Source organism: Pavona decussata, unplaced genomic scaffold (genome assembly GCF_977016875.1).
Source record: "Pavona decussata unplaced genomic scaffold, jaPavDecu1.1 SCAFFOLD_122, whole genome shotgun sequence".
NCBI lineage: Eukaryota > Metazoa > Cnidaria > Anthozoa > Scleractinia > Agariciidae > Pavona > Pavona decussata.
In genome coordinates this window covers 381426-407818 of record NW_028145536.1, presented here as the reverse complement: position 1 = coordinate 407818, position 26393 = coordinate 381426, and the positions used below count along the sequence as shown (strand labels likewise).

Genomic DNA, 26393 nt, shown 5'->3' with positions numbered 1-26393 from the left:
GGACAAGATTAGGAAAATATGTTCTTTGATAGATGTATTAAGGGTCAAAGTTTCACATTTTGGGTGGTTGCTTACGGAAAGTTCAACAGTACCTGTAATCCTTAGCGTCGCCGCACATTATGTTCTAACTGGAAAACTGTTGACCTTGCACTCCAAAGTTATAGCAAAACCTCGGGGTTGCTTTCACCCCCCCCCCCCCCCCCCTCCAATATGGTAACATCTTCGTGCAGGCTACATTTTCACAACGTTTTACTTGGGTGGACCACAAACAACACTACTTCAATAAAAACCGCACATACCTTTAAATAGCATACAACTGTTCTCTATTTCAGTTCTTTAATACTGTACATATAAAATAGTTTTGTGTTAATTAATGTCAATGTACATGTATACTAATCTTACTTTCAAGATGACAGACTCAGTGTGCAGCAACGCCTGTCCTCTCCTGGTATTGCAAAAGGACAGTGCAGTAATAAGCTCCATTCTTATTGAAGCTGGAATGCTTCTCTTCCTTTACCATCCCAGGCACACAAATAACAGGGAGGTTTGGCAACGACGACGGCGACGCCAACGAGAACGCCAGAATAGGCTTAATAACCAAAGCAACAACTCTGCACGTGCATTACACTTTTTGGTACATTTCTTTGCCGTCACTGCATGACTTGGACGTGAAATTTCCTGATGGGACGTTTTATGGAGGACGTAAACACACGACGAAGAATTTTTCTTTCTCTTTCTAAACTTGGGTGCGGTCTCCAGGAAATTTCACCTTCATTTGATATTTAAAGCGAGTTGGAATAATCGCGACGTTTGAAAACTGAACGCGGCGGCATTTGTTTTGCCGCCGCCGTCGTCGTTGCTAAAGCTCCCTAATGACTCAAAAGGCCAAGCCTATGTTTCCAAGAGACTGGCTTCTTTCCAGTTTCAAGGGCTGTTAACTGTAGCACCTTATCGCTACCGCTATTGCTCTTAATGTTACAGGTGCGCTGGACCCTTGAAGTCCAGTTTGTCCACACTGTAAAATTAAGTCTGCTACATGTGCTTTAAACATAATTATTTTCCTTCCCTAGAGCGGGTTTCAATTCAGCGTTGTAAACCCAAAACCAAAGTAATTACTCTCAACAATCTCAACTTACACAAACAGCGCAATGAACCAATCAGAATTCGAAGCAAAGACATGTAACCGGCGCCAAGCGCGGGAAAACGCGTGCAACTAAGTTGAGATTGGTTTGGGCTTGGCTTCTTATTGGTTGAGAAAATGGCGCCCACTTTGTCAACCAATCACAGAGAGCAATAACAATAGCTAATGTAAAATTACTGTCTTTCAACACTCAATTGAAAACCGATCTTATGGACATTTCTCCTACATGCAAGTGGACAGTCACTTGCGATCCTACCTACATAAACCACATTTGTAATCAGTCTGTCAGAAGCACACGCACTCGACACTTGAAATTGGTCGGTTTGAAGTTAGTAGTTAGAAGAATTGCTTAAATACATGTACAGATGAATCAATTCCCAGCACATGAACGTACAAATGTGCGACCTTACATGGACATTGTTTTTGCATAAATTTTGACATCACTCGGGTGGAATTGCCATCGTAATGGCTACAAAGTAGTAGGAAACTCAACAGGTAAAAAAAAAAAAAAAAAGCTTGGCTATACTTGGTCATGAAAGAGTCAATATGTAACGATAATTTGTTTTTCTTCCTTTTGTATCGTGTTTAAACCGTGGGGTTGGAATGGTGAGGAAAGTCCAAGTACATGTACTAAGTTCATCTGGATTTGTCAAATGGCAATTCATTTCTAATCAAGTGAAAAAATAATCAATATGAACCATCTACAACTCCACCTGTATTTTAAGGCAGAACGTTCTGACCAGAGGTGAAGTTTCAATATCAATTAACTTTACCCAAAAAAGTACCCTGACGCACGGGATAGGGGGGGGGGGGGGGGTGGCAGAGAGAGAAGGATGGGAGTGGTATTGGTGCTCATAAGCACTCTTCAAAACCGTTTTAAATGTAGATAAAACATGACCACTCTTTTCTCCAAAGACAACAACAACTACATGTACAAGCTCACTACTTTTAAACTGTCAGTTTCGTTCTCTACATTGGTGGTTTCAGTTCAGTTTTACTTGGGCAAACATCAAATAAGCACTACTCTTGAATTCAAGTGCTTTGAACAAATGCCACGTTGTTGCTGAGGAGTGTGGCACTTATTCAAGGGAAGCACTCAATAATATTTTTGCTCTTATATGCAGTGCTTATTCAAGATGGCGCTTAAATGGGAAAGGTACTTTTTTGAGTAAATGCGGTATGTTAAACAATTTAATGAGCCTAAGTCTGTACTTGTGTGAAAAATAAGCATTGTGAATCTGCTTTTTCTTAAGTTAACATGAATCACATCAACAACAGATACACATGTGCGCTGTGCTAAAATGCAATATGAGCTGTAAGCAGGTACGAAAACATTTTTAATTCCACATGTTTAAGTGTGGTGTTCTACCCAAGACCTAATGAAAATATTAATAATATTAACAATAATTATAGCATGCCCCAGGTTTATTTAAAGAGGTGGATAACTTTATCCAGTGGTTAAATTGTTATCCAGCGGATAAAAATAATGTACACCGACCAGTACATTTTGTCCTCTGGATGGCGACTTATCTGTTGGATAAAGTTATCAATTCTTTGAACAATTGGGGCCAGATTTTTTCTTTACAATCATAACCATAACAAAATCCTTCAATTCAATTGGTTATTTCATGTAGTAGTCATGATTTGACCAATAGGACAGTGTACATGTACACATCACACCTGGATAATTTAACAGAATGCATGTCACAATGCATGCTGACATGGACAATAATTATTAATTTATTTTGTTTCAACTCATTCTCACAAGAGAACTTGTGTCTTCTTAATTCCTGAAAAGTGAAATACATGTACTTTTAACTTTAGTTGTTCTTACTTTCCCCAGAATTTTGTTATAGGTATGATTAATTTCTAACAGGACTGCATGCCACAGAATTTGATCTGTAATCATACACATAATTAAACTGGGCTAGCCTTACATGTACACGGTACATCTACATCTCATTTACATGCAGCTGACCACTTTCACTAAAAAAAAAAGCATGGGATTGTATGATTACAGCCTCAGTCTACTCAGTCCCAGTACCATTATCCATCACAAAACCTGCAACTGCATAAAACCAAGCTGATGAGATCATACAGCGTGCCGCAATCAAATCGTGCTGCTTCCTGAATCATAATAGAAGTTTTACATACATAATCAAACTTACATGTCTCTTTGTGCCATTTCTAAGCTAAACTGACAAAATAGCAGTGATTTGTTTTTAAATTATTAATTTGACAAAAATAATGCACTACACAGGGCCAGTATTCTTAGAATTGACTGGCAGTCTGTTTAGCTTGGAAATGGTAGCGACTATCATAATATTACAAGAAAATAATGCTTATTTTGTTAAATTCACTGGTTGCATTAATTTTGCTGGAGAGATGAAATCCTCTGTTTTTTTGTTCATAAAGTTTGCATTCCATCCAATTCCACAACCTCTTTGTTCTTCCATATATTGTTACTCCAACTTTGAAAGAATTACACGTTACACAGTTCTTCTCCACTGATTAAAAGTTGATAGTTTATATGTACTGGGCCAGCCACCTGAAGCCTAAAGAGAACAAAATAAAAAATAATAATAATAATAATTGGCTACTTGTCTTGCAATTTGCAGCTTACCCACTACATCGATGTACATTTGTACTTCAGTGAACACTGTCTTTTAACTTAGCCCAGCTAAAGTTTCAATACTTCAGCAATCATACAACTGCTTTCATCAAACTAGTTTACATTATATTTTTTTGAAAATGCAGGGCGGTTTAGGGGGTGTTTACATGTGAAATCTCTCACCAGGGTGAGTTTCATATCGGTATGACATTGTGATTTCCTATCGTGTGTACATGGCAATGTACATGAAGGGATGTGATTTAATTCTGCATTCACATTAAGGGACACTTCATACCAGCTGACATGTGTTTAATAAACAAATTTGTGATTGTGATGCCATCTTGGATTAAATGTCAATGACTACCCATGCACTACCGTCCCAGACTCCTAGAAGAGAGTGATTTCAGGCCTAGACAAACAGTTGTACCACTTTTACATGTACATGACATCAGAATGAGTTTTTGTACTGGAATGAGAGTTGGGCCAGTATCATGTAAATACTCCCTTAGAATAGTGCATTTGCCAGAGTAAGAGGGCTGATCAGGCTGAACCCAACAAATTGATGCTACACGTACACTGTACATTGTAAATCCAAAGCCAAAATCAAATAAGGACTTGCCAATGTACAGTATGCTGTTTGTCAAGTCTCTGTATAAACACAGAATGATGCACTGTATGATTGTGTGGGCTAGTCATTGTACAGTAGTACAATAGTATAGTAGTCATTGTACAGTGGGCTAGTCATTGTATGAACCCTAAAATTTTTGTAAGGAACAGGAAAGGTTACAATGGCACAGCACTCACCTTCACCATATCCTTGCCGTTTTAACACACTACACATGTAAAGCTCCATTGGTCGAGCTTGGAGATCTTTTGCAGCAATGTTTCCCTAAAAAGTACAGCATGTATACAATTCAAGTTCCCTCAAAATCTAATCTAACTCTGGGCCTTTCTCAGAATATAAATTCAGTTCTAAAATTGACTATTTGCAATAATTTATGATATTGAATTATGATCATGTCTTCAAGGTTTCACAGAACCTAAACTTCCAATTTTACAATAATACATTAAGTTAACTTGTAGAGTAGCTTTCAATTTGGTGTTGAAAGTAATTCAAATTGCTTTGCTTTTACCTTACTACATGTATTTACCTTACTATACACTGGGATTGGTTAACAAAATTTTCACCACTTTCTCAACCAATGAATAAACCAAAAACAATTGTACCTTGCACCCTTGGCAATGGTTACTTTCATAGCGCTGTTTACATGTGCATCTTTTGGGATTGGTCAGAGTGATTACTTTGATTCACTCAATTGAGAATCACTCTACATGTACATGTATATACAATAACTATCATTTACCTTTCCTGTGGTAAGCCCATAAAGGTTAAAGTATTGTCTAATATAGTCCTCACTGGCTGCCCCTGGGATGTCGATTTTGTTACCAAGAAGAAGCACAGGACAACTTGCTAACTGTTCATCTGCCAACAAACTCTGTCAGGTAATTAGAAAAGTTCTAAGGCGGTGATAAACAGCACATACATTTTGCGGTTTATTTTTGTTTTGGTTAACAATGTTACAAAAACAGGAACTTGCTTCCTTAACTTTGCTTTGCTCCAGATTATGATAATAAATTTGAGACAAAGGAAGGAAAGTAAAACTTGCTTTAACTGCACAACACAAAGAAAATAACCCACAGCATACACAACAGTAAATAAATTACATCTGGGTTTGTTTTTGTTGTTGTTGCTTTTTATCATGATGTGAAAATATTAACAAACCACAGTTTGTTTTGTCATTGTAACACATGTAGTTGGAAGTAAACATGACCAGTAAAGATGACCAGAACATGTACATGTAATTTAAGACTTTGTCCACTGAAGTCTTTACTTTGACAAACCATTGTCGGTTGACCAGCTCTATTGAACTCAATTCAAACCTTGCATTACACAACTATTACATACATGTAATTAGGTACACAATTTACTTACACTAGCTAAAGAGAAATCTACAAGTACACTGTACATTATATACAAATGTTTGCCTAATTTAGCGAAAAAAATTCCCTTTTCAAATGTGGCTCTAATCTTTTAGTGCCAGTTTTTAGCATGAAAGGTGCCACAGCAATTTCAACACAGTAAATCCATGCAGCTACATTTGTACATTTCGGAAGACTCTGTCATACTGCATATAATTATATACATGTACTTCACAGTTATACATGTAGCTTAGATAATTTTACGGAGAAATGTACCTCCAGGAACTATCACACATACATGATTGTACATGTACATATATCCAGACTGGACACTATATCGTATTTGTGTGTATTGGACAACTTTCATAACTGCATGTATGGGCACTTATCAAACTCTCACAACCCTTTCAAAATATTTTACGCCAGTAGACCACATTCACATAACAGAAGAAGTACAGAAAGACCCACATTCAAAGGAGCATACTATAATGTAAAGGAGGCAAAATCACTGGCTAAAAGTACAGTTTGGAAGAGCTGCTCGGAGTAAGAGGGTCTACAAGTACATGTACATGTATACTAAAGTAATGCATGATTCAAATCAAATGACCCACCTCTAGTTCAGCTTTTGATTCAGGAAGTCTTTCTCCATCAGCACAATCAATGATGAATACTATTCCATTGACAGCGGGAAAGTAATCTTTCCAAATCCGACGAGCTGTAAAAAAGATTACGAGCAAGTTTAGTTTGAAGAAAACTTGACGAAATTATTACATACAATATTGGCCCTTTGCATGACTTGGTCACATGGTAATGTACAAAATCCACAACAAAGTGGATGGCATGTGACACAGTGGGGCATAAAAAATAAATAAGATACATGTACTAGCCATCCAGATGTCAATATTCACTTGCTTTGTTTTTTTTTTTGTTTGTTCTTTATTCTAAGGTGTCACTCGGCAGATTTTGTCTAAGTCACAGAACATGTGTACGTCACATGTACAGCTGTAAGGGATTCATTCCAGAGTAGAATGATGTTCAGATAAAATTGTGGATGGCACCACTAAAATTCACACCAAGTTATGCACGTTGCATGCAAAGCTACATTGTACATGTACATTGTACACTGTACACAGACTTTGTAATTTCATTGCTGGTGCTCTACATGTCTATGTAAATGTACATGTATGTTCACAGTGAAGCATATTGCAATAGTAGCTTTGTGTGGGGAATGGAGAAGAGGCCTGCACAAAAGCTACTTTTTTTTTTAGTGGATTTGACTTAAAAAATAATAATAATAATAAAATAAATAAATGAATAAAAATTTAAAAAAAGGAGCATGTTTCACCCTTGAATCTTACATGTATACAAAATTAAGTAAGGTCTGAAAAAGTCTATAGAGCAAACGTTGTATGGTTTACGCCAAAAATTCAAAAAACTTGAGCTTTCACACAAGTACATAGTACAAGGTACAAAGTACAGGTTAAATCTCATACCTTGCTTATGACCACCTAAATCAAATGTCGTGAACTTCATACCACCCATAGACAATTCTTCTGATGCTAAAAAATAAAACAACATAAAATGAGATCTTGAAGAAATCTGACTTCACTAGAACTTGTGAAAAGGCCGAAGGTATCAAATCTGTGACATACTTGGATGAAGTGTAGGAACGTGCTGTGCCATGCGATCATCTTTCAGCATGTGGAGTAGGGTTGTTTTACCAGCATTGTCTAATCCTAGGAAAACTAATTTACCAGTCTTCTTCATTAAACCTATGGATAACATTAGAACAAATAAGAGTACACAAATAAGCACAACATTCTTTGTTGATGTTTGGTCACACATCTCCCCACTACAAAATTATAGTTTCTTGCCACTTCACATTCCTACAATATTGTTTGCGTTTGTTTCTTTGCTCATCTTCCATTTGCCTCGAGCTGAGTTTATGCAGGAAGGTTAGTTAGGAAGCACAGAGAAAAAGGAGATGGTGTATTTACAGTAGTTCTTTTTTCCACTGTAACAAAACAAGGAACACATACATATACAGTGTAGTACAATGTACATGTTTATATGTAAACAGAAAAGACTGAAAGGCTGGCATGGTAACACTACATTACGACACCTCCAAAATGACTAACATACAGTATTTGCTGTGCATACACAGTATGTTATATCAGAAATGTCAAACCTCTAGACTGCCTTTCTCTGCATACACATTACATGGTACGTTATACTCCCTAACCAACGAATTGCCTTGCAAAGTCTTCGGAACTCTATACTTTTACTCTTTCTCAACAACACTCTACGTGTAGAAGTTAGAATTGGCTATATGCCTTTGCATATTTGAACAGTAACAGGTGGTTTCCCATTTTGGCTTGACGCAGGCAAAGATAAATAATTAGCTGTATGTCTACACTTTATGTGAATATCAATATTATCATATTGTAAAAGTGTTTAGATACTGAACAGACCTATTCGCAGTTTCTTATGCCATCTTGGTTGGGGGCAAACAGCTAAAATTACAGTACGTAAATGTACAGGATTTTGGCCAACTTTGAAACTTTGTAATTTGGCTTTCACGATCTAAAAATTTATTTCAAAATATCTTAATTATGTTATCAATCTGACGGAAAAGTAATATTTAGTTTTGTCAAATAAGGTACCATGTGGCTACTGTAAAGAGATTTGAGTGCTTAGGTTTCGAGCGTTAGCCCTTTGCGAGAGCGATATAGAAAAAATTAAAATAAACCCCATTAGAGACATTATGGTATTCATAAACCACCATAAGAAATCTTCTCATGCTGTTTGTAATTTCGCTGCAATTTGCAGTTTGATAAGAACGGTTTCCATGAAGTTTTAAAATTTTGTTTATGGCCCTTATAGCCTGAACCTGTCCCCTTCATGTATTACATGAAAATAATCTTAATACAAAACCTTTTAAAAGACACATTCGATGTCAAAACCTGACAATCAATCAATCAGTCAATCAGTGATGCAGATTCAAAGTCAACCAAAATTGTACACATTTACTGTAAGTTTAGCCATTTTTGCCTCCCCACCCAATATAGATGGAGAATGAAACCATGAAAAGGTCCACGCTCCAAAAAATTAACACAAACTAATTAATACATCTTGGGTATTATATTATGCCTGCTTAACACAGCAGACAAAAATAATCCAGATTTCTTTCATTCGTTTGCAAATATATTACCTTGCTTAGTTCATTTTGTAAATTGACCCATGGGCATTAAATACACACATGACTGGAGGCAAATAATCATATTTTTTCTGCACTCCTTAAAATATATATTTCACCTTACCTAGATAGTTTAGCATCCCAGTAAACCAGTCCCACATAAACATTTTTGCTATAAACCTAGAAATGTTAAAACAAAATGTGGTTATTACTACACGAACACAATCTTAGCAACAAGAGCTAAGGGATATACAGTGTAAGTATTGCACGCAAATATCGAACAATACTTACAGGTTAAATCTCAATTGGCTAAATTCACTTTCGCCATAATTCCCCCTCATTTTCAAAACATCAAATCCCTGTGCCGGATGAAAACTGGATAACTTCTAGCTAAGAACTGGCGAAGTATAGTGTTATGTCTTCATTTATACATAACACAGAATTATTTTTAAACTTTGTACAGCTTTCTATCAGCTGTGGAATTGGTGACGTGCTGAAAATTACGTAAAACAATTTCAACTGTTCCAAAAAGAACCTCCGATTCTATGCTACGGATGCGCCAGCGTGGCTACTTTTAAGAGATAATATCCAGCGTGTTATATTTACAGCGGGCAAGTTGAAATCGCCTTAAAAGCCGGCAAATTTCTACGAAGACACGTAATAATTTCATAACCGAAATAGACATTTGCCGGTGCAGTGAAAGATGTATGCCTTGTATACGAAGAATAATGCTGGCACTTACACTGAGAATAATTCCAAGAGACAGATCACGACTATAATAACTTCATACTTACCTAAAACTTAGAAAATTCTAGTAAAAAGTCGAGGGAATATTGGAATTTAGTAAGAAAGACTTCACAAAATTTTACACGCGTACGACTTTCCGGCGTTGTTTCCCGTATGTAGGCCCCATTGCGCAACTGCGCCACGTAATGACCTCGATTTGGTTCTGGTGTTTCGACTTCCGGTTCCGTCCACCCACAGTGTCTGTGAGCACAGGCAGCCCAAGTTCGCGTCACTAGAGAGCGTGTGATAATTAATAACTAGTGAGACGATGACCTTTGAGTGCAAGCGGTATTGTGTTACAGACAGCCGTTGAGAAATTTGAACGCATTATAAGACTTTGTATGGGAACTAAAATGCCGACGATTTTTACGCTAAAAAAACGCTAAATTTAACTTGCACTCAATAAAATGAATAAAACTGACTCACCTCTGGTGTATTCTTGTGCGTTTTGGGGTTTTTTCTGCCGTTTCGGGCGTTCTTTGAAATCACTGTCATTACAGGGATGACAGTGATTTCAAAGAACGCCCGAAACGGCAAAATAAACCCCAAAACGCACAAGAATACACCAGAGGTGAGTCAGTTTTATTCATTTTATTGAGTGCAAGTTAAATTTAGCGTTTTTTTAGCGTAAAAATCGTCGACATTTTAGTTCCCATACAAAGTCTTATAATGCGTTCAAATTTCTCAACGGCTGTCTGTAACACCACAGGGCGCCCACACAATGTGTCTGTGTAGCCGATTGTTATTATATAGTAAATGCACATGATTTACCGTTTGCTTCACCTATAGCGATATATCGCTAACTATGTATACAAATCAATGATAAATAAACGTTGAATTACCTTATCTGTGGTATATAGTCGTCCTTTTACCTCAAAAGCGGTTTTTGAGCGATTTTGAAGGAGTTTGAGTTCGCCGTTGACTGTTCCATATATATGGAACAGTCAACAGTCCTACTAATTCCATATATATGGAACAGTCAACGGCGAACTCAAACTCCTTCAAAATCGCTCAAAAACCGCTTTTGAAGTAAAAGGACGACTATATACCACAGATAAGGTAATTCAACGTTTATTTATCATTGATTTGTATACATAGTTAGCGATATATCGCTATAGGTGAAGCAAACGGTAAATCATGTGCATTTACTATATAATAACAATCGGCTACACAGACACATTGTGTGGGCCCCCTGTGAGTAGACTACCAAACCAGCAACAAACCACAGGTCAAAGGTCCATAAACATCAGCGTCACGTAATGATCGTATCGTAATAGCGTTATTATAAGAGTTTATATGGGGAAAAAAGTATTCGAATTTGAAGACAAAATTAGAAATGATTTTCCAACAAAAATCCTTTATAGTTCCTTTTGTGTCCTGTGCGCCTTTTAGGTCGATTTGAGGCGATTTTATACATAGAGAAAAACCGATGGAACTGAAACTCTACTATTAAAATCACCTCAAATCGACCTTGAAACCACACAGATCAATACAGGACACAAAAGGAACTATAAAGGACTTCAGGTGAGATGCTTTTGTTGAAAAATCATTTCTAATTTTGCCTTCAAATTCGAATAAACTAAACCTGTGAATAAACTAACCTGCGATAAGGCGTTCTTTTTTTTTTCGGGGGAGCTCAGCCGCTGTACGGGAAAATGAGCCCGCGCTCACCCCCCATCCCCCTCCCCCCAACCTCCCCACCTCCTTCTCCCCACCCTCTCTCGGGGAGGGAAGCCGGACCCGAGGGAGCGGCGGAAATCGACAAACAAAAATGTGGCAGCTCGTGAGTCGACTCTCTCGCTGCCACAGTTTCGCGCTCCCCCGAAAAAAAGAACGCCTGATCGCGCCCGGGTTACCAATAAACAGCTGCATGCAGTTAAGGGCCAAGGGTGGGGGGCTACTCAAATTGAAGAAAAACAGCGGTATTTACATTGGCCTCACGCAACATTAGGGCGCCCTTGCTAATAAGGAAGGGTCTTCTTAAGTGCCCGCGAAATACTCCAAGGTAAGAAAAAGCACAATTTATAATTAAGCGCTTCAAAATTGTGTGAGTGACACGACGACATGCAGTGAATCGTGTCCTAACCCTGTTAACCAGAGTCAAATTGACCCCCAGTATGGGAGGGGCAAGGTGTTTTGGTCCGGCACGGGTAAAATCACTAATACGTTTACCCCGGGGAGGATGATACCGGACTCGAGATCCAGCCTAGTAGACTGACAAGTTTACGAAACAAGGCAAACAAATGACCAAACTTTCTTCAATGATTTCTATCTATTCCTATAAGCAAGGCAGTTGGAAAAACTGGCTTTTAACAGAAATAAGTCTTATTATTAAACTTTTAACTCTCATAAGACAAAGGGCTAACTTTCCGGCAATATTTAATAGTTACTTCGTACGGTGCAGGACTAAACTAGGTGCAAATTTCTCAGATAATTAAAAAAGTAGAAGGAAGCAAGCCGAAAAGGCCAATTTTCAAATGATCAAGTCGTCTTTCCTTCAAAGTTTTAATCTAAACATTTTATTAAGGTGGCAAATGAGTACCATCGCGGCGTCAGGAGGTTGAACCGGATTCTTGCAAAAACGGTCCTAACAGTGGAGATGTAAAAATACATAATTATTTTCTAAAAGTGATATATGTCGTTCTACTGACATAAAACAGATTTCTTACCAAAGGAACGTTTTTTAGCATGTTGGTATGTGTTAGAATATATTTTCAAAGTTTTATGAAGTGACGATTTACTAAGATAAGTAGCTTTACTGCCATTCTCGACCGGCTCTGCCCTAGCCGAGAGACCCTGGGGTCAAGAATGCTTTAATGATTGTCCACATGCGCAGTGGGCGATGATTGTGAGTCCGCGGTATAATGGCAAAGGTACTGACCCCTTCGCGGGGAATCGGTACTCAATTTTCAAGACATATTTTTTCCGTTTTTCAATTAAAATACTTCGCTTTGGAACACAGAATGAAAGACATATCCCTGAAAAATAATCAACCGCTGAAATAGAGGAGATGGAGGTCTTCCAAGCGATGAAAATACATTTCGCGTTTGGATTTGAATCCACAATGAAAATTGAAACCAAAACTCGGACTTCAAACTGATTTTCAAAGATTTTTAAAAATGCGACAGTACGGTAATTTTGTTGTTTCAAATGCTGATATGATTTTTAAGGACGGTGCCTACTAATACCGAAGTATTTTTGTGTGGTCTATGACTATGCGGGAAAAGCAGATCTTATACAAGGCCTATTGGAATCCAAAAAGAAAATTGGGGGTAGCCACGCATTTTTTTTTTAGAGATAATTAAGAAATAATATCTCTAAAAAGCGCCAAAATATAAAGCAGTGTATGGAATATTTTCCTAAATTGAGGCTAAATTATCTCTGAAAAATGCATGGTTACCCCCAATTTTCTTTTGAAATACCAAACGCATTTGATAAGTTCTGCTTTCTCCTTATAGTTTTAAACCGCGCAAAAATATTCGTGTATTAGTAGGCTATATCAAATTTCATGCGCCAGTTTAACATGCAAATTGTCAACAGTTAAAACACATCGCTTCCCAAGCGGGTCCAAACGTAAATATGCAAATACCAAAAACAGAATGATCGATAAAATTTCGACCCAGCCAAAAATTGATTCAAATTAAACAATCATGCTATAAAAGAACTTGCGATTTTATTGCTTGCGCGCAAACACAACATTATGTAACAACGTTAAAACTGAAGTATTTTTTTTGATTAGTTGTTCTTTCCAGGTCGGTCATTGTATTTCCTTATGATGCAAACCGTCAAATGTAGTTCACAGGTCGCTTTTGCAAGTCACAGTTGTTGCGTTTCTTTTTAAAGTTCTGTGAACAGTCGCCGGCCAAATGAAGTTCCCTTTATTTATGTTGAAATGACAATTTCAAGTCAGCGTGGTAATTGGTAATACAAATTCCCCACATATGGTTTACGTGTGTTGAAATAAAGTGTTGAGTTTGAGAAAAGAAAAGTTTTAATTAAATTGTCTATATAAGTGGCCAGCAGGGGTAAATCATTAAAATAAAGTTGATCTGAGATCAGGGAAATTTGCATGCGCGCACGAACCCAGACTTAATTTGCCTTCAATCTTTACATCTTAGTTCAAGTCGTTCTTTCCTAAAAGATGCTTGCATCTAGAGAAAATTTTTACATTTCTCAGTTCAGAAAATCTACGAAGCAAAAAAATGACGGAGGTGCTCAACGTATCTTCAACAGGTTAAAATCAGTGCCGTATGGCAATACAAAAATATTACAAAAATTACTTGTTTGTGAATTTGTTCCTTCTCGGGCAAAAATGAATTTCATCCTTGCCCACAAAACGAAATTTCTGACCATTAACAGCACGTCCCCGTTCACTTTTTTTTCACACTTCAGGATTTTAATTGCCAACGAAAAAGGTGCCCCAATACCTCGAGAACTGACAACCTCGCTCACCTCTCTTCACCGAGCTTACCTCGCCAGCCAGGATTACAAACCTCAGTCCAAACTTTATTTCCTGAAGAACCTATAGATGCTATAGAATCTATATAAGTTCTACAAGATCACCGGATTCTACAGGATGACAGGTTCTAAGAACCTCGGCTAAAGGTTGTGTACCGCTGTGGCCTGTTCATAGTGACGCACCCATTTAAGCGACATGCTTACACCCTGAGGAAGAGCCGGGTTTTGTGTGCAAATAAGATCAACCATTTGTTTATTTCAAAAGCAGTTTGGTGTCCAAAACTTTGACGCATAATTCCTTCGTAATATACGTTCCTGGGCTTTTGAACATCTCTGTAAGTTCACAAGGTTTCCCGACCATTTCTTGCTTCCACGAACCTTTCTCGTGCAAACAGTGCAGTAATAAGTTCGTCCCCACCCAGTAGATGATATCAGAAATCGTTCTTTCAATCCAGAAGGTATTTTTAGTTGTCATGTTAACGTCAAAGTCACTGGTCAATTACCGGCCACATCAAATAATCAAGTTACACTACATTATTCAAGTCGGGGGTCAATAACAAGCCAGAAAAACCGTTTTGCTTTATTAAAAAAAAATACAGTCTCGCCAAATAATGCCCCCCATCTTGTATAGTCGTCACGTGAAAATATTAGCAACCACACCTTTGCAAATTGCCAAGAAAGCTGTCAACTTTGTACGCTGGTGACGATGGCGAAAGTGCTTTGGCTTCGTGTGTTGTTTCTGCTTTATGTAACAGCATGTCTGGTTTCTGATTCCGAGGAAATATGCCCGAGATGGAGGTCTCACCGATTGATGACAAGACATCAAGCGAAAAAGGTAGGCGATCATCATTACTTTCCACTCAGTCGCAAGACAATTAAGAGATAAACATTGATCTTGGTAGCTCCTCAGTTTAGTAACTTCATTTTATTAAAACGGTTAGCCGTGACAACAGCTTCGTTCCGCGATATTTTGTTTTCTCTTTGAGCGTTTTTCCACTAGGCAGAGATCGGCAGAGTTCGCCGATTGATGAGTCGATTTGCCGCAAACCTCAGCCAGCAAATACGCCTTCCTGCTTACCTTACTTCCGTTACCTACCAAATAAAAGTGAAGTCAACTCGTTGTTTGTATGCTGACAATGCACTTGAATTATAAGGTTAGATGACCTGTTTTTTTGAGGCAAGAACGCCAGTACTACTACTACTACTACTACCTAATCATAAAGAAAATGAATCTGAAAATATGTTCGAGCGGTAGTAGCGGGAACATATATATTGATATGTACTTTGTACCCGCTGCTTTTTTTCCCCTGAGATATTTATTTCAGAAACAACGGCCGCCACAGGATATATCTGTGCGTAGATTACCAAAAACAGCTGCATGCAGTGAAGGGTTAAAGGCGAGGGGCTGCTTAAATTGAGGAAATTCGCTGCTATTTACATTTGCCTCACGCAACAACCTTTATTCTATTTAAGGTTTTTCTTCCAATTAGGAAGACCCTTGCTAATAAGCAAGGGTCTTCCTAAGTGCCCGTCGATTACTCCAAGATAAGAAGAAACACAATTAAACGCTTCAAAATTGCCGCAGTGGATGCGTGAGTGACACGACGACACGCCCGTGAAGCGTGTCCTAATCCAAGTAACCAGAGTCAAACTGACACCTGGCGTGGGAATTTTAATTTTATCCTTTAATTTTATCCTTTAATGGTTGTAACTCTGACCGGCCTAGATTAGCTCTCGCCACTTGCGGGCCAGTCTCTTCTGCTTCTTTTTCCTTGCTGGATTTTTGAACAAACAAAACACAAATAGAACCCTTTACGGTTGAAAGTGGATTATGGGTAATCAGGACAAGGGAAAACAATATGGCCGCCACGGTTGACAGGTTTCTTTTAACACGCGGGTCATTTTGAATAATTTAGCGTCGTTTCGAGCATTTTGTTTCTGTTTCAAGCAAAAAAAAAAGTTGTAAGCGTACCTTTGGATTGCTACTACTAAGTTCACAATCAAGGAAAGGTCAAAGATCAAGAAATCACGTGTGACTTAAAGAGGAAGTATCACGCAAATTTGCTGCATTTCAAGGTGGAAAACGAGGAGTGTGGTCTGTGCGGAGTGCCGAGTGCGGAGTATGGAAAATGAGGAGTGTGGAAAATGGGGAGTGTGTGGAAATGCATTAACTTTGACAGATTTATTCATTTGAAAGCATTTAAACGCATTTATTCAACATAAAAAAATGCTTAGAAATGTTTTACTCTTGATAACTGGAACAAAACGGAAGTGTAAAACTAAAACATTTGTAGTCTGAATAATTTACACGTCCTATTAAAGGGCTCAAGTTTCTAAACTTTTTTGGCTTTGTAACTCTCTACTATAACGGCAACGAAACGGAGAACGGAGAGGAAAACGCTAGTTTTGACGTCCGTGACTTTCAGTACAGGACACAAACACTTGTCTAAGAGAGAGATAGAGAAAAAAAAAAGCTTCCGGTTTTGGACCGTGACCGGGTTGTTAACGTTATGGGCTGAGTTGCTCGAAGCATGGTTTGCGCTAACCATTGGCTAAGAGGTATTAAAACCTATAGGTTGTCATGGCATTTAACCCGGGTTAGCGCTTACCATGCTTCGAGCAACTGGGCCCTGGTTGTCAGAAGGTCCCTACTATAAAAACTACTGACAACGTGCATAGCATGTTCACGTTAATGTTCATTCTGCAACTGTAAACGGTGACATGTCAAGTCCCAACTGTAAAAACTGACAACGTGCGTAGTATGATCACATAAATGTTAATTCTGCAACTATAACGGTGACATGTTAAGTTTATGGAAAATGCGGAGTATGGAAAATGAGAAGTGTGTCGAAATGTATTACCTTTGACAGATTTATTCATTTCAAAGCATTTAAACGCATTTATTCAACATAAAAAATGCTTAGAAATGTTTTACTCTTGATAACAGGAAAACTAAAACGTGTCTAGTCTACGACGAGAACGGAGAGGAAAACGTTCACGACAGTTTACTACACGAGACAAACGATTATCTGAGAGACAAAAAAACACTTTCGGTTTTCGACCGTGACCGGGATGTTAGCAATTCCAGTTATTTTGTAGCACTGCTACCTAAATTGCTGTGTTAATGTCGTCGATGTCGATACCAGTGCTAAATGAACATGAAAATATTAAATTTGCATAAAATTTTCCTTTCACCAACAAACGAATTTACGACAGATTGGAAAAATGGAAGTAAACGGGATGAAAAAAGGCCCTAAGTTTTACGTTTCAGTGAGGAAAAAAGATGGCAGTAGAGTGGGGGGAGGGAAAAAAAAGGGAAAAAAAAAGGTTGGTTTAGATTGGCTAGAGGGAGGGGGGGGGGGGTGGGGGCTATTTTTTTTTTTTTTTTGCAAGGGGTCTTGAATGTGCTTTTGCAAATGGGATTACTTTTACGAAAAAAATTAATATCAAAGATCCAGGTAATGAAGATGGACAATCCAGTTAGAATAATATTGTCATAAACTTCATTGCTTTAATGTTTCACACTTTAATAAAAGACAAATCCAGATCAGCCTGTTTCAGTGTTTGATTTTGGCTGCTTAATATCAAAAGTAACAAAATTAGATGTTTTGAAGTGTTGACAGGCCTAACACGACTCCTGCATGCTGGTAGCTGCTGGTGTCACCCGGCCCCATGTTGAATACTCGACCTTTAGAGTTTGGCTCTTACGAGTATGTCTTATCCTCTCTATGTATTATGTATGTATTATCCTCTCTTGTAGGATATAATTAGTTGATCCTGATAAATTTCTTTCAGGAAAGGGTGATTCTCGATTAAATGCCATTTACTCATTAAGATGTTTTTCAGGTTTGGCACGGATGAATTGTATTGTGTGACAAAGGGCAATATTTTCTTGCGCATTTTTTTTTCTGACGAAGTGCCGACTTCCTGTCTGTAAAATGAACTCCTGCAAGGACTTTATTGACCAGAAGATCTGGGTAGCTTTGTACACGCAAACGTGATTTAAAATCTCATATTCTGTTCAAAAAGAGTTTTTCAAGGATTGCTTCTTAAAAGTCTAAGGGTCTATCAAGAGTAAAACATTTCTAAGCATTTTTATGTTGAATAAATGCGTTTAAATGCTTTAAAGGGGAAGTATCATGGGGTTTTAATATCTTGACAATTATTTCTTTGTTTCTGCTGACAGACAAACATTTTTGGGTTTTGAAATGCAGTTAGCCTGCAGTCCCGCTGCAGTGCAGGCCTTTTTCATGGGCGAGCGCTGAATAATAAATTTAGTTCGCGTATTTGAAGGAGGCTGAGGGGGAGGGGGGGGGGGGGCAGGAATTTCTCAGCCAGTCGTCCTCTCCATTAGGGTCACTTTTGACTCGCTTCAGCCCTCTCGCGCTTCCTCGCCCAAGATGACCGCAACGAAGGATTATTCAGCGCTCCCGCTCCAAAAATACGCCTGCATTGCAGGCTAAAATGCAGTTGGATGGAAAATAAAGAGTGCGGAGTATGGAAAATGCCGAGTATGGAAAATGGGGAGTGTGGGAAATAGAGAGTATGGAAAAAGTGTGTGGAAAATGCGGAGGGCAGTGTGTGAAAATGTATTAACTTTGACAGATTTATTCATTTCAAAGCATTTATTCAACATAAAAAATGCTTAGAAATGTTTTACCCTTGATAACTGGAAATGAGCACCCCCCCCCCCGAGCGTCAGGAAAGGTTTTATCAAGGGCGAGACCCTTGGACTTTTAAGAAGTATTAAATCCTTCAAAAACTCTTTTTGAACAAAATATGAGATTTTAAATCACGTTTGCGTGTACGAAGCTACCCAGATCTTCTGGTCAATAAAGGATATCAAATGCCGGCATAACCCAGGAATTGAGTTGATTTCTTTCCTCTCGTCATTCTAGAATTGTTTGGCAGCTGATTGAAGGTCTTATTTTGTCATTTTTTTTTTACAAAGATATCAAAAACCCTATGATACTTCCCCTTTAAAGGATATCAAATGCCGGCATAACTCAGGAATTTGTAAAAATTGTATTTGATGTAAAGTAATGTTTTGTTAGTAAAAATAAGAAAAAGTGTTCACTAAAAGACTAGTGTGAACATTGTAAGCACTTTTAGTTTTGTAAGTATAGTAAGTATTGTTAACAATGTAGATATAGTCATTGTGGTTAGTACTCTGTGTATTGTAAGTAATTTTAATAGTGCTCAGTTTTGTAAATCTCATGTGATGTATGCAATTAAAAAAAAAAAACTCAGGAATTGAGTTGATTTCTATCCTCTCGTCATTCTAGAATTATTTGGCAGCTGATTGAAGTTCTTATTTCATCATTTTAAACAAAGATATCAAAACCCCCATGATACTTTCTCTTTAAAGGATATCAAATGCCGGCATAACGTTGCTGCGTGGGCGGTTGTGACAATGACTCGAGGTACCCTAAAACGCAGAAGAAGAGGGGACATGTGGAAGGAGACTTAACATGGCATCATTTCCCCCTAAACCCTGATAAACGAGCGCAGAGGGTAAAAATTTTTTCAAAAGGACTGGAAGGATTCGATGGTTGCTGTTGAGCGAATGTGTTTATCACTTCCTCGATATTTATGTCTTGGTGGTAATTGATGTTCATCAACGGCAGCCCAGACTCTCGCTCGTTTGACATGGTCGACCTCAGGTATGTTTTTAACCTTCTTACTGTACTGAATGAGCGCTCACATTCAGCTGACGTTATCGGCAACTTGCACAAAATGGGGATCAAGGTGTGGATGTTAGGAAAGAACTCTCGATCGCACGCTGCGATTTTCTAAATTGCACTGGTGGGAAGGTCGACATCCTCAGTGCTGCACCACTTTCTCTTCCATTGCAGAAGCTCAACATCAACTATTTGAGGAGAAGGAAGGTCGTTCTCATAAAACTCCAGCGCTGCTTCAATGTCAGGATTCCTGTCTCCGACGGCTACCTGAGCTCAGGAAGAAGATTAAAGAGGCTGGACAAGACAGCATCATTAGAAGGATTGAAGTATGTTATCATCTCTGATTGTAGATAGTCTAGAAGGGGATAGACACTGCCCTCTTATAGTAATCAGATGGTGTCTGGGCTGGCACATTGTCGCGATGCTGCTGCTGATTGGTCCGGTGCAGGATGGAAGGCACAACACCTACATTCGCCCACCTTTTTGGTAAAAAGAAGGCATCGATTTTTTGCAATAGGGACATTGTTACGAAAACCACCAGCTCGAACAACACCAATGGATCGTCTACTAATTTCGCGGGCATTTCTGCGGTGCACACACGTGCATCTTGTTACACAGGAATCCCAGCTCTGCTCATGTCTCCGAAAATGCAAGTGAAACGCAAATAGATACCACAATGACGTTCACTGTACTCATTGTAAGCATAAAACAAAACAAAGAATTTCAGGAATCGAGAGTTCATTACACCTCGCCTGGCTACGCCCCTAACAAAACAGTTTGTTCTAACCATTTCGAGTACGGAAATCCCACGTTTGCTTCACCAGCTCCAACATTACATTCGTTCTGACTGTTAGCGACAATAAGAAAACTTCACTTCGGAAAAGAAAACTTCCAACACGCCAGCAAAATCCGAGAAGTAAAAGTTAGGGTAGCCTCTCACCAAAATTAATATTCAGGCGTACAGTGCTAAATACTTGATCCACTCAGTGTTGGCTGCATGACCTTCTCCCAGATTACAAGAGAGCGTGATGTTCGATTTTACACCAGAATGCAATCAACCGCCGCATTTAAGTTGGGTTTTGGACATTTGCAAGGAAAAGCAAGTGTGATGCATTATTGGAAGGGGGAAAAGAGGCAACAAGAGATGTCTCAAGACCCGGAGTTGAAAAAACCCAAGAACATTAAAATTCTTGACTGAGGAAGTTCTCCTGTGTCTCATGAGACTGAGATAGGGTTTTCACGAGGAAGACCTTCCATTTCCTTTAAAAGTTTCTGACGGGACAATAAGCTACACATTCTCAACATGGCTGAAGTTGATATCAAAAGAACTCTCCTGGCTCATACTTTGGCCAGACAGGCATGTTTTGAAAAGAAACCTACCAAAAAATGTTCCTCAAGTATTTCTAAAAGTGTTAAGGGTTATCAGTATAGACTGCACTGAAATTTTCATTGAGACTCCATCGCATCTGCAAGTAGCAGCTACGTAATTGTATGTGTTTGTCAAATTACAAGCAGCATTACTAATGGCGCAGTCTCTCTATATTTCTGATGTTTATGGAGGAAGGGCAAGTGATGCATTCATAGTGCAAGATTCTGGCTTCCTTAATTTGCTCCAACCCCAGGATGAAGCAATGGCAGACAGGGGGTTTAAAATCCAAGAAATGCTGGCTTTTCACCAGTGTACCTTCGCCATTCCACCCTCTAAGCATTCTAATTTGCAAATGACTGCTTAAGATGTCAGAGGCACCTCAAAGATAGCTAACGTGAGGATTTAAGTAGAACAGGCAATTAAAAGGATCAAAGACTTCCTTTTTCACAAAAGAGAACTGCCAATAAGCTTACTTCCAATGGCTGGTGACATTATTACCATTTGTGCAGCTCTAACAAACTTACAAGAGCCATTAACTCTGTAAATGTATCACTGAAATTTATAGATTAAACGTTTACATCTGATATAGTTGCAACCAAAGTTTTACATTTTCATTAGCTTCAACTTAGATTTAGATTATAATTTAGAATTTACTTTTAAGTACATTTAAGGATGCAGTTAAAGATAAAAATTCATAATTTATAACTTTACACTGTTATCACAACATGCTCTAAAATCCAGTTTTTTCACTGAATAATTTGAATAGCAGTCTCAGTGTCAGAACACAACTTAGCATATGGATAGGTAACAAGAAAGACAAAACAGCACATGTTCGCTCTACTCGATGGCGATGTTTCTGCAGGACTGGCAAATGTACGTATTGCTCGGGACATGTTATTTCATTAACGTAAACACCAACACAACCCCAATGGTACCAGTGGGAACAAGACTCACACTGTAAGCTGTTCTCATTGTCTTCCTCAAAGTCATCCAGCTCAAGGCAAACCTTGTCACAAGCTGGACAGTAATATAGATCTCTTAAGCCCAACAGCACTCGCTGAACATAGGTCTTGAAAAAAAATAAATAAATAAGGTTGGGAAGGACAGTTTTCCAGCGTTGTGCCTCGAAATTAATAACTTCAATGAGGCGTGCTCCTTTAATTGTCCAAACAACAAAATAGGTTTTTTTGCATCCTGACAAGGCTATCTGTCCAAATTTTAAAAAGGGAGAGTTCCACGTTTCGGCGCATGCGCGAGCAAACCAGCGCAAAAATAAATTGTACGGGTCGACACTAAATTCGATGCAAGCTTGTGGTGGAACAATCTGTTGAAATCGTGCCCGAATTTGGATCATCCGCTCTTCGTTCTTCACTTTTTATTATCTTTGTTTCCTGTTGTAAATATAAGTTCGATTTTTGTAAAGTTAAAAGTGTTTTAGCATCCGAAAACGACATTTTTGTCGATGGATCGTCAAAGGAGACGTCTCGGCCGACGTTCTGTGGACTCGCTGGAAGCACAGAAGTTAAAGCGGACAGAGTGGAGTGGATGTAGAAATCCTGTGTGGTTAACAAGATTATTACGTCCACCAAGAGTGGAAAAATTGGTAAAGGGATAAGTCTATTTAAAATAGACAACGATTTCGCGGCACATCTGCTGGAAATGGCAAAGGTCACCAACTGGCTTTGGATGAACTCGCGAGGATTTTCTAGATTTCAATCGTACTGTTGGTTCATATGGAAGTCAACTGTCCAAAACGGTGACACAGCATCAAACATCAGTGTTTTGCTTTGGATGGAAAAAATGTACAACATGCACTGAGACGCGAAACGAATAAATATGTGATCAAATGTGCGAGTTTGTTGTAGTCGTCTATTAGCGGGCTCGAATAGCGGCCGGTGAAAAAACAAACAAACAAACAAACAAACAAACAAACAAACAAACGATTTGCGCAAACTACAGAATCTATTGTAAGGTATTCGTTTATCTATAGAATTATGGGAACTGCGAATGGCAAACGCTGTTTTGATTTGACACCATGGCAGAGGTTTCTCGAATGCATTCCAGCATCTCGGAAGGACGCTCAGAGTTGTTGTTACTAAACGGTCGCATCGCTTCTTGAAGCTTGTGGATTTCTCGTTCTTTGCTTTCTCGCTGGTCTAATAAAATCAGGCTATCGAACGAACACACTATAGTAAGTTTCTCACTGAATGCTGATGAAATACTGGATTTAAGTACGTAAGTTGAGGGAGCTTCTCGGCTTTTCGAACCGCGCGTAATAAAAAAAGGTCGATGCCGCGATATCGACATTGTACTAAAATAAAACCGTATGCGTTCGCATAAGTTCGTAAGTTCTGACATTTCTTGAATGTCATGGGACATTTGCACGAAGCGCTGCAAAAACCCCCATGTGTTTTACATGGGCAGCCTTTTTGTTTCTTCCTGAAACGTGACCGAAACACTGGCCGGTCAGTTTTATTTTTATGCCAGCAAGTTGTAAGACTTGCCCGCCGTATCCCGCCGGTGTTGTGTACTCGCTTCTAATTGGTCCAAAAACAATTAGCTTGACAGCGCTTATGTTATCGCTCGCACATGCGCCGAACCGTGAAACTCTCCCTTTAATCACTTGGGTGTAGTATTTATGGCCTCTTTTGAGAAGAATCTTTCTGTCATGTAACTCAAGAAAGTCAGTTTTTTTTCCATCCTTGGAAAACAGGAAGGTCCTTAACTTGATATTATAAGGGCACTTGAATTCCACGCATGCTTGTCCACAACAGTTTCATATGAAAATGTTGTCAGGGCTAGCACTAAAGAAAGGATGTGATTTGAAGATGAACAATCCACTGCCGATTCAGAATCAAAAAAGGCTTGGCGTGCATTGTCTTTGTGAGTACACTCCCACAGGATGGTAGGCAGATTACTTAAGTACCCGGGTATCAAAAGCTTAGCCGAAAGAGGAGTAACTTTGGATTTCACCGGCTCTCCTTTCTTTCTCAGGAGCGTTGTAACTTTTGTATGGACATTATGAAAATTTGATGCAGTGATACGCCCTTTTCTTTGATTCTTCCAAAGCTCACTTTTTGCTTGACTTCTGGTTGCCTTCTCAAGTTCAACGACGTTTTCTGCACTGGAAGATAGCTTCTGTGAAAACATCCTTATTTTTTCCTCTTCACTGGCTTCAGGAGCATTACTTGCAACATCAGTGGCAATATCAGGTAGAGTTGGAGATACTGCCTTTATGTTGATGACTGCTTCGGGCAGTTTATCTCTCTTGCTATTGAGAAAGTTCTACCTCTTTTTCCTCATTTGTAATTTTCCTGTTAATCAGTGGCCTGGGATGAAAATTTCTTCGATCTGTGCTGTTGATGCCATATTTTGGATCAGGGTTTGTCCTATTATGTTCGGGAATGACCATTTCTTTGATCTTTTTGGGTTTTACAACTTTTTTTGCTGTTATTGTTCCATGCACAGGCTTTCTCTGTGCGTGCAGAATCGTTAAAACGTTTAATGTTGACAAATTCCACTTTATATAAAGCAGCAATCACATGATTGCAGCACTTACTCAAGCCAGCTGTGCAGCTGCAGTAGGAAATTACAATTTCTCAGCACTTGTCTTACAAAGAATTCACACCTGATGCGGCTGCTCCCTTATACGCTGTTATGGAGTAACCTAACAACTGAGGAGGACTCGCTCGGAAGACAGAATTTGACTTCAATCTTACGAACAAAGCCACTTTTAAAAAAACGAATATGCCTTCCGCACTTTGTATTGGTTGATATACTCGGTTTCAAAGGATTTGTTTTCTAAAATATGCAATAAAGATTTGAAAAATTGTCAAATACTTGAGAAATGTTCGTGGCTGGTCTGACGCGGCGTTTCGTCTCGGCCAAGAGACTCTTCAGAGACGTTCAGAATTTATTGCCAGACTCGTTGAGTATCACGCCCAAAGTCCTGTTCGCAAATTCAAGATGTAGCCTCGAACATTTCACAAGTATTTTCCAACATATAGCTGAAAATTAGTCCCATGTGAGTTCGTGGCCATTTTGTTAAATATTCTTCCCATTCACCTGCATTTAGCTGCAAAGGGTCTACTGTTAGTCCGCCGTCCCTCAGGGTGTTTTCAATGGGACATTTCAGACTCGAAGCTAAGTTTTCTGCGGTAACTTTAATGGGTGTGTCGTGTTCAAACGCAACTAAAGCACGTGCAGCCAGATCGGAATGTGTTCCTGAAGTAGAAAGAGCTCTTTGCTGTAGATAAAACCTCAATTCATCCATAGACAGATCCAGAAAGTCCTCCAGAGGTTTTGTCGAGCATTTTTTCATTACTACGCTTTGCAATCGACGAGATAATGCTCGCGTTTCTCTGATTATATTAACAGCAGTTTATCTCTTTTCAAAGGTTTCGGCCAGACGATACTCGGTAAAGCTTTCTTTCTTCAGAAATACAATGAAAGAAACAGGTCATCGCAGCGAATTGCTCTCTGTGAGACACAAGGACCGCAAGGCAGAACACGTTCGTTGAACTTAATTATTCAAAATGACCCACATGTTGAAAAGGAACCTGTCAACCGTGACGCCATATTGTTTTAACTTGTCCTGATTACCCATAATCCACTTTCAACCCTAAAGGGGTCTATTAAAATGGGAGGGGGGGGGGGTGGGGTGGGACGTGTTTAAATACTAATACCAGTGTCATACTTATAATACGAATCTCCACAGTTTATTTCCTTCTCCTTTTTATTTCACTTCCAATGAAGAAGTGAAATAAATCTCCATAGTTACGGTGGCCGAATAACCTTCTGAACTGTTCTATTTTTGGTCACGGTCCAATTTCTGACAATAAATACCGGTATGTACTCAGTGCGGGTAAAATCATCAGTATTGCATACTCATCAACTGCATGTATTTCTAAAACTATCGAAAACAAATTAATTTTTAATCAGAGCACCACTTTCAGTGTCACGGAGTGTTATATTTTGCAAAGTAGCAAAGTGTTTGTAGTGGTGGCTCATACTATGTATTAAATGAATAATTATTGCTTGTCTGTATCAATTGAAGGCTATTAAACTTTGTAAGGGAATACAAATATCACTTTCAAAGGACCGAAATTAGTTTCATATTTTTCGTATATCCTCCTAGGTGCAAATTTCCCAGAAAAAAGATAAAACAAAAT

The 26393-nt window shown here is 38.7% G+C and overlaps 2 protein-coding genes and 1 pseudogene across 3 annotated transcripts in view; 2 read left to right on the top strand and 1 right to left on the bottom strand.

Annotated features, from left to right (window-relative positions):
* Positions 1-319: 319 nt before the first annotated feature.
* LOC146469518 (small COPII coat GTPase SAR1B-like) lies at positions 320-9846 on the bottom strand. The gene is made up of 8 exons (XM_085123140.1): positions 9723-9846; positions 9053-9108; positions 7385-7504; positions 7226-7291; positions 6344-6447; positions 5117-5248; positions 4557-4641; positions 320-3696 (listed from the first exon to the last, which is right to left on the bottom strand). Exons 2-8 carry the CDS (start codon positions 9093-9095, stop codon positions 3668-3670), a joined length of 579 nt encoding a protein of 192 aa, XP_084979266.1. The 5' UTR covers positions 9096-9108; positions 9723-9846; the 3' UTR covers positions 320-3667.
* A 4929-nt stretch (positions 9847-14775) lies between these two features.
* The window catches only part of LOC146469515 (uncharacterized), a 34811-nt gene continuing 23193 nt past the window's right edge, over positions 14776-26393 (top strand). The window contains exon 1 of one of the 2 annotated variants that reach the window (XM_085123142.1): positions 14776-15007. In XM_085123142.1, the coding sequence (XP_084979268.1) occupies positions 14879-15007 (129 nt within the window). In that variant the 5' untranslated portion in view covers positions 14776-14878. The remainder of the gene's footprint in view (positions 15008-26393) is intronic. The other variant, XM_085123146.1, reaches the window with a different exon arrangement.
* On the top strand, positions 19567-22265 carry LOC146469517 (uncharacterized; annotated as a pseudogene).

What these genes read in the sequence shown, in the direction of transcription:
- LOC146469518 (XM_085123140.1), bottom strand. Translation starts at nt 9,095, where the DNA reads ATGTTTATGTGGGACTGGTTTACTGGGATGCTAAACTATCTAG. An exon ending in TTTAGGTGGTCATAAGCAAG is followed by an intron (nt 6,448 to 7,225) that starts GTATGAGATTTA and finishes TCTTTTTTACAG; the next exon opens with CTCGTCGGATTTGGAAAGAT. An exon ending in AATCAAAAGCTGAACTAGAG is followed by an intron (nt 5,249 to 6,343) that starts GTGGGTCATTTG and finishes ATTACCTGACAG; the next exon opens with AGTTTGTTGGCAGATGAACA.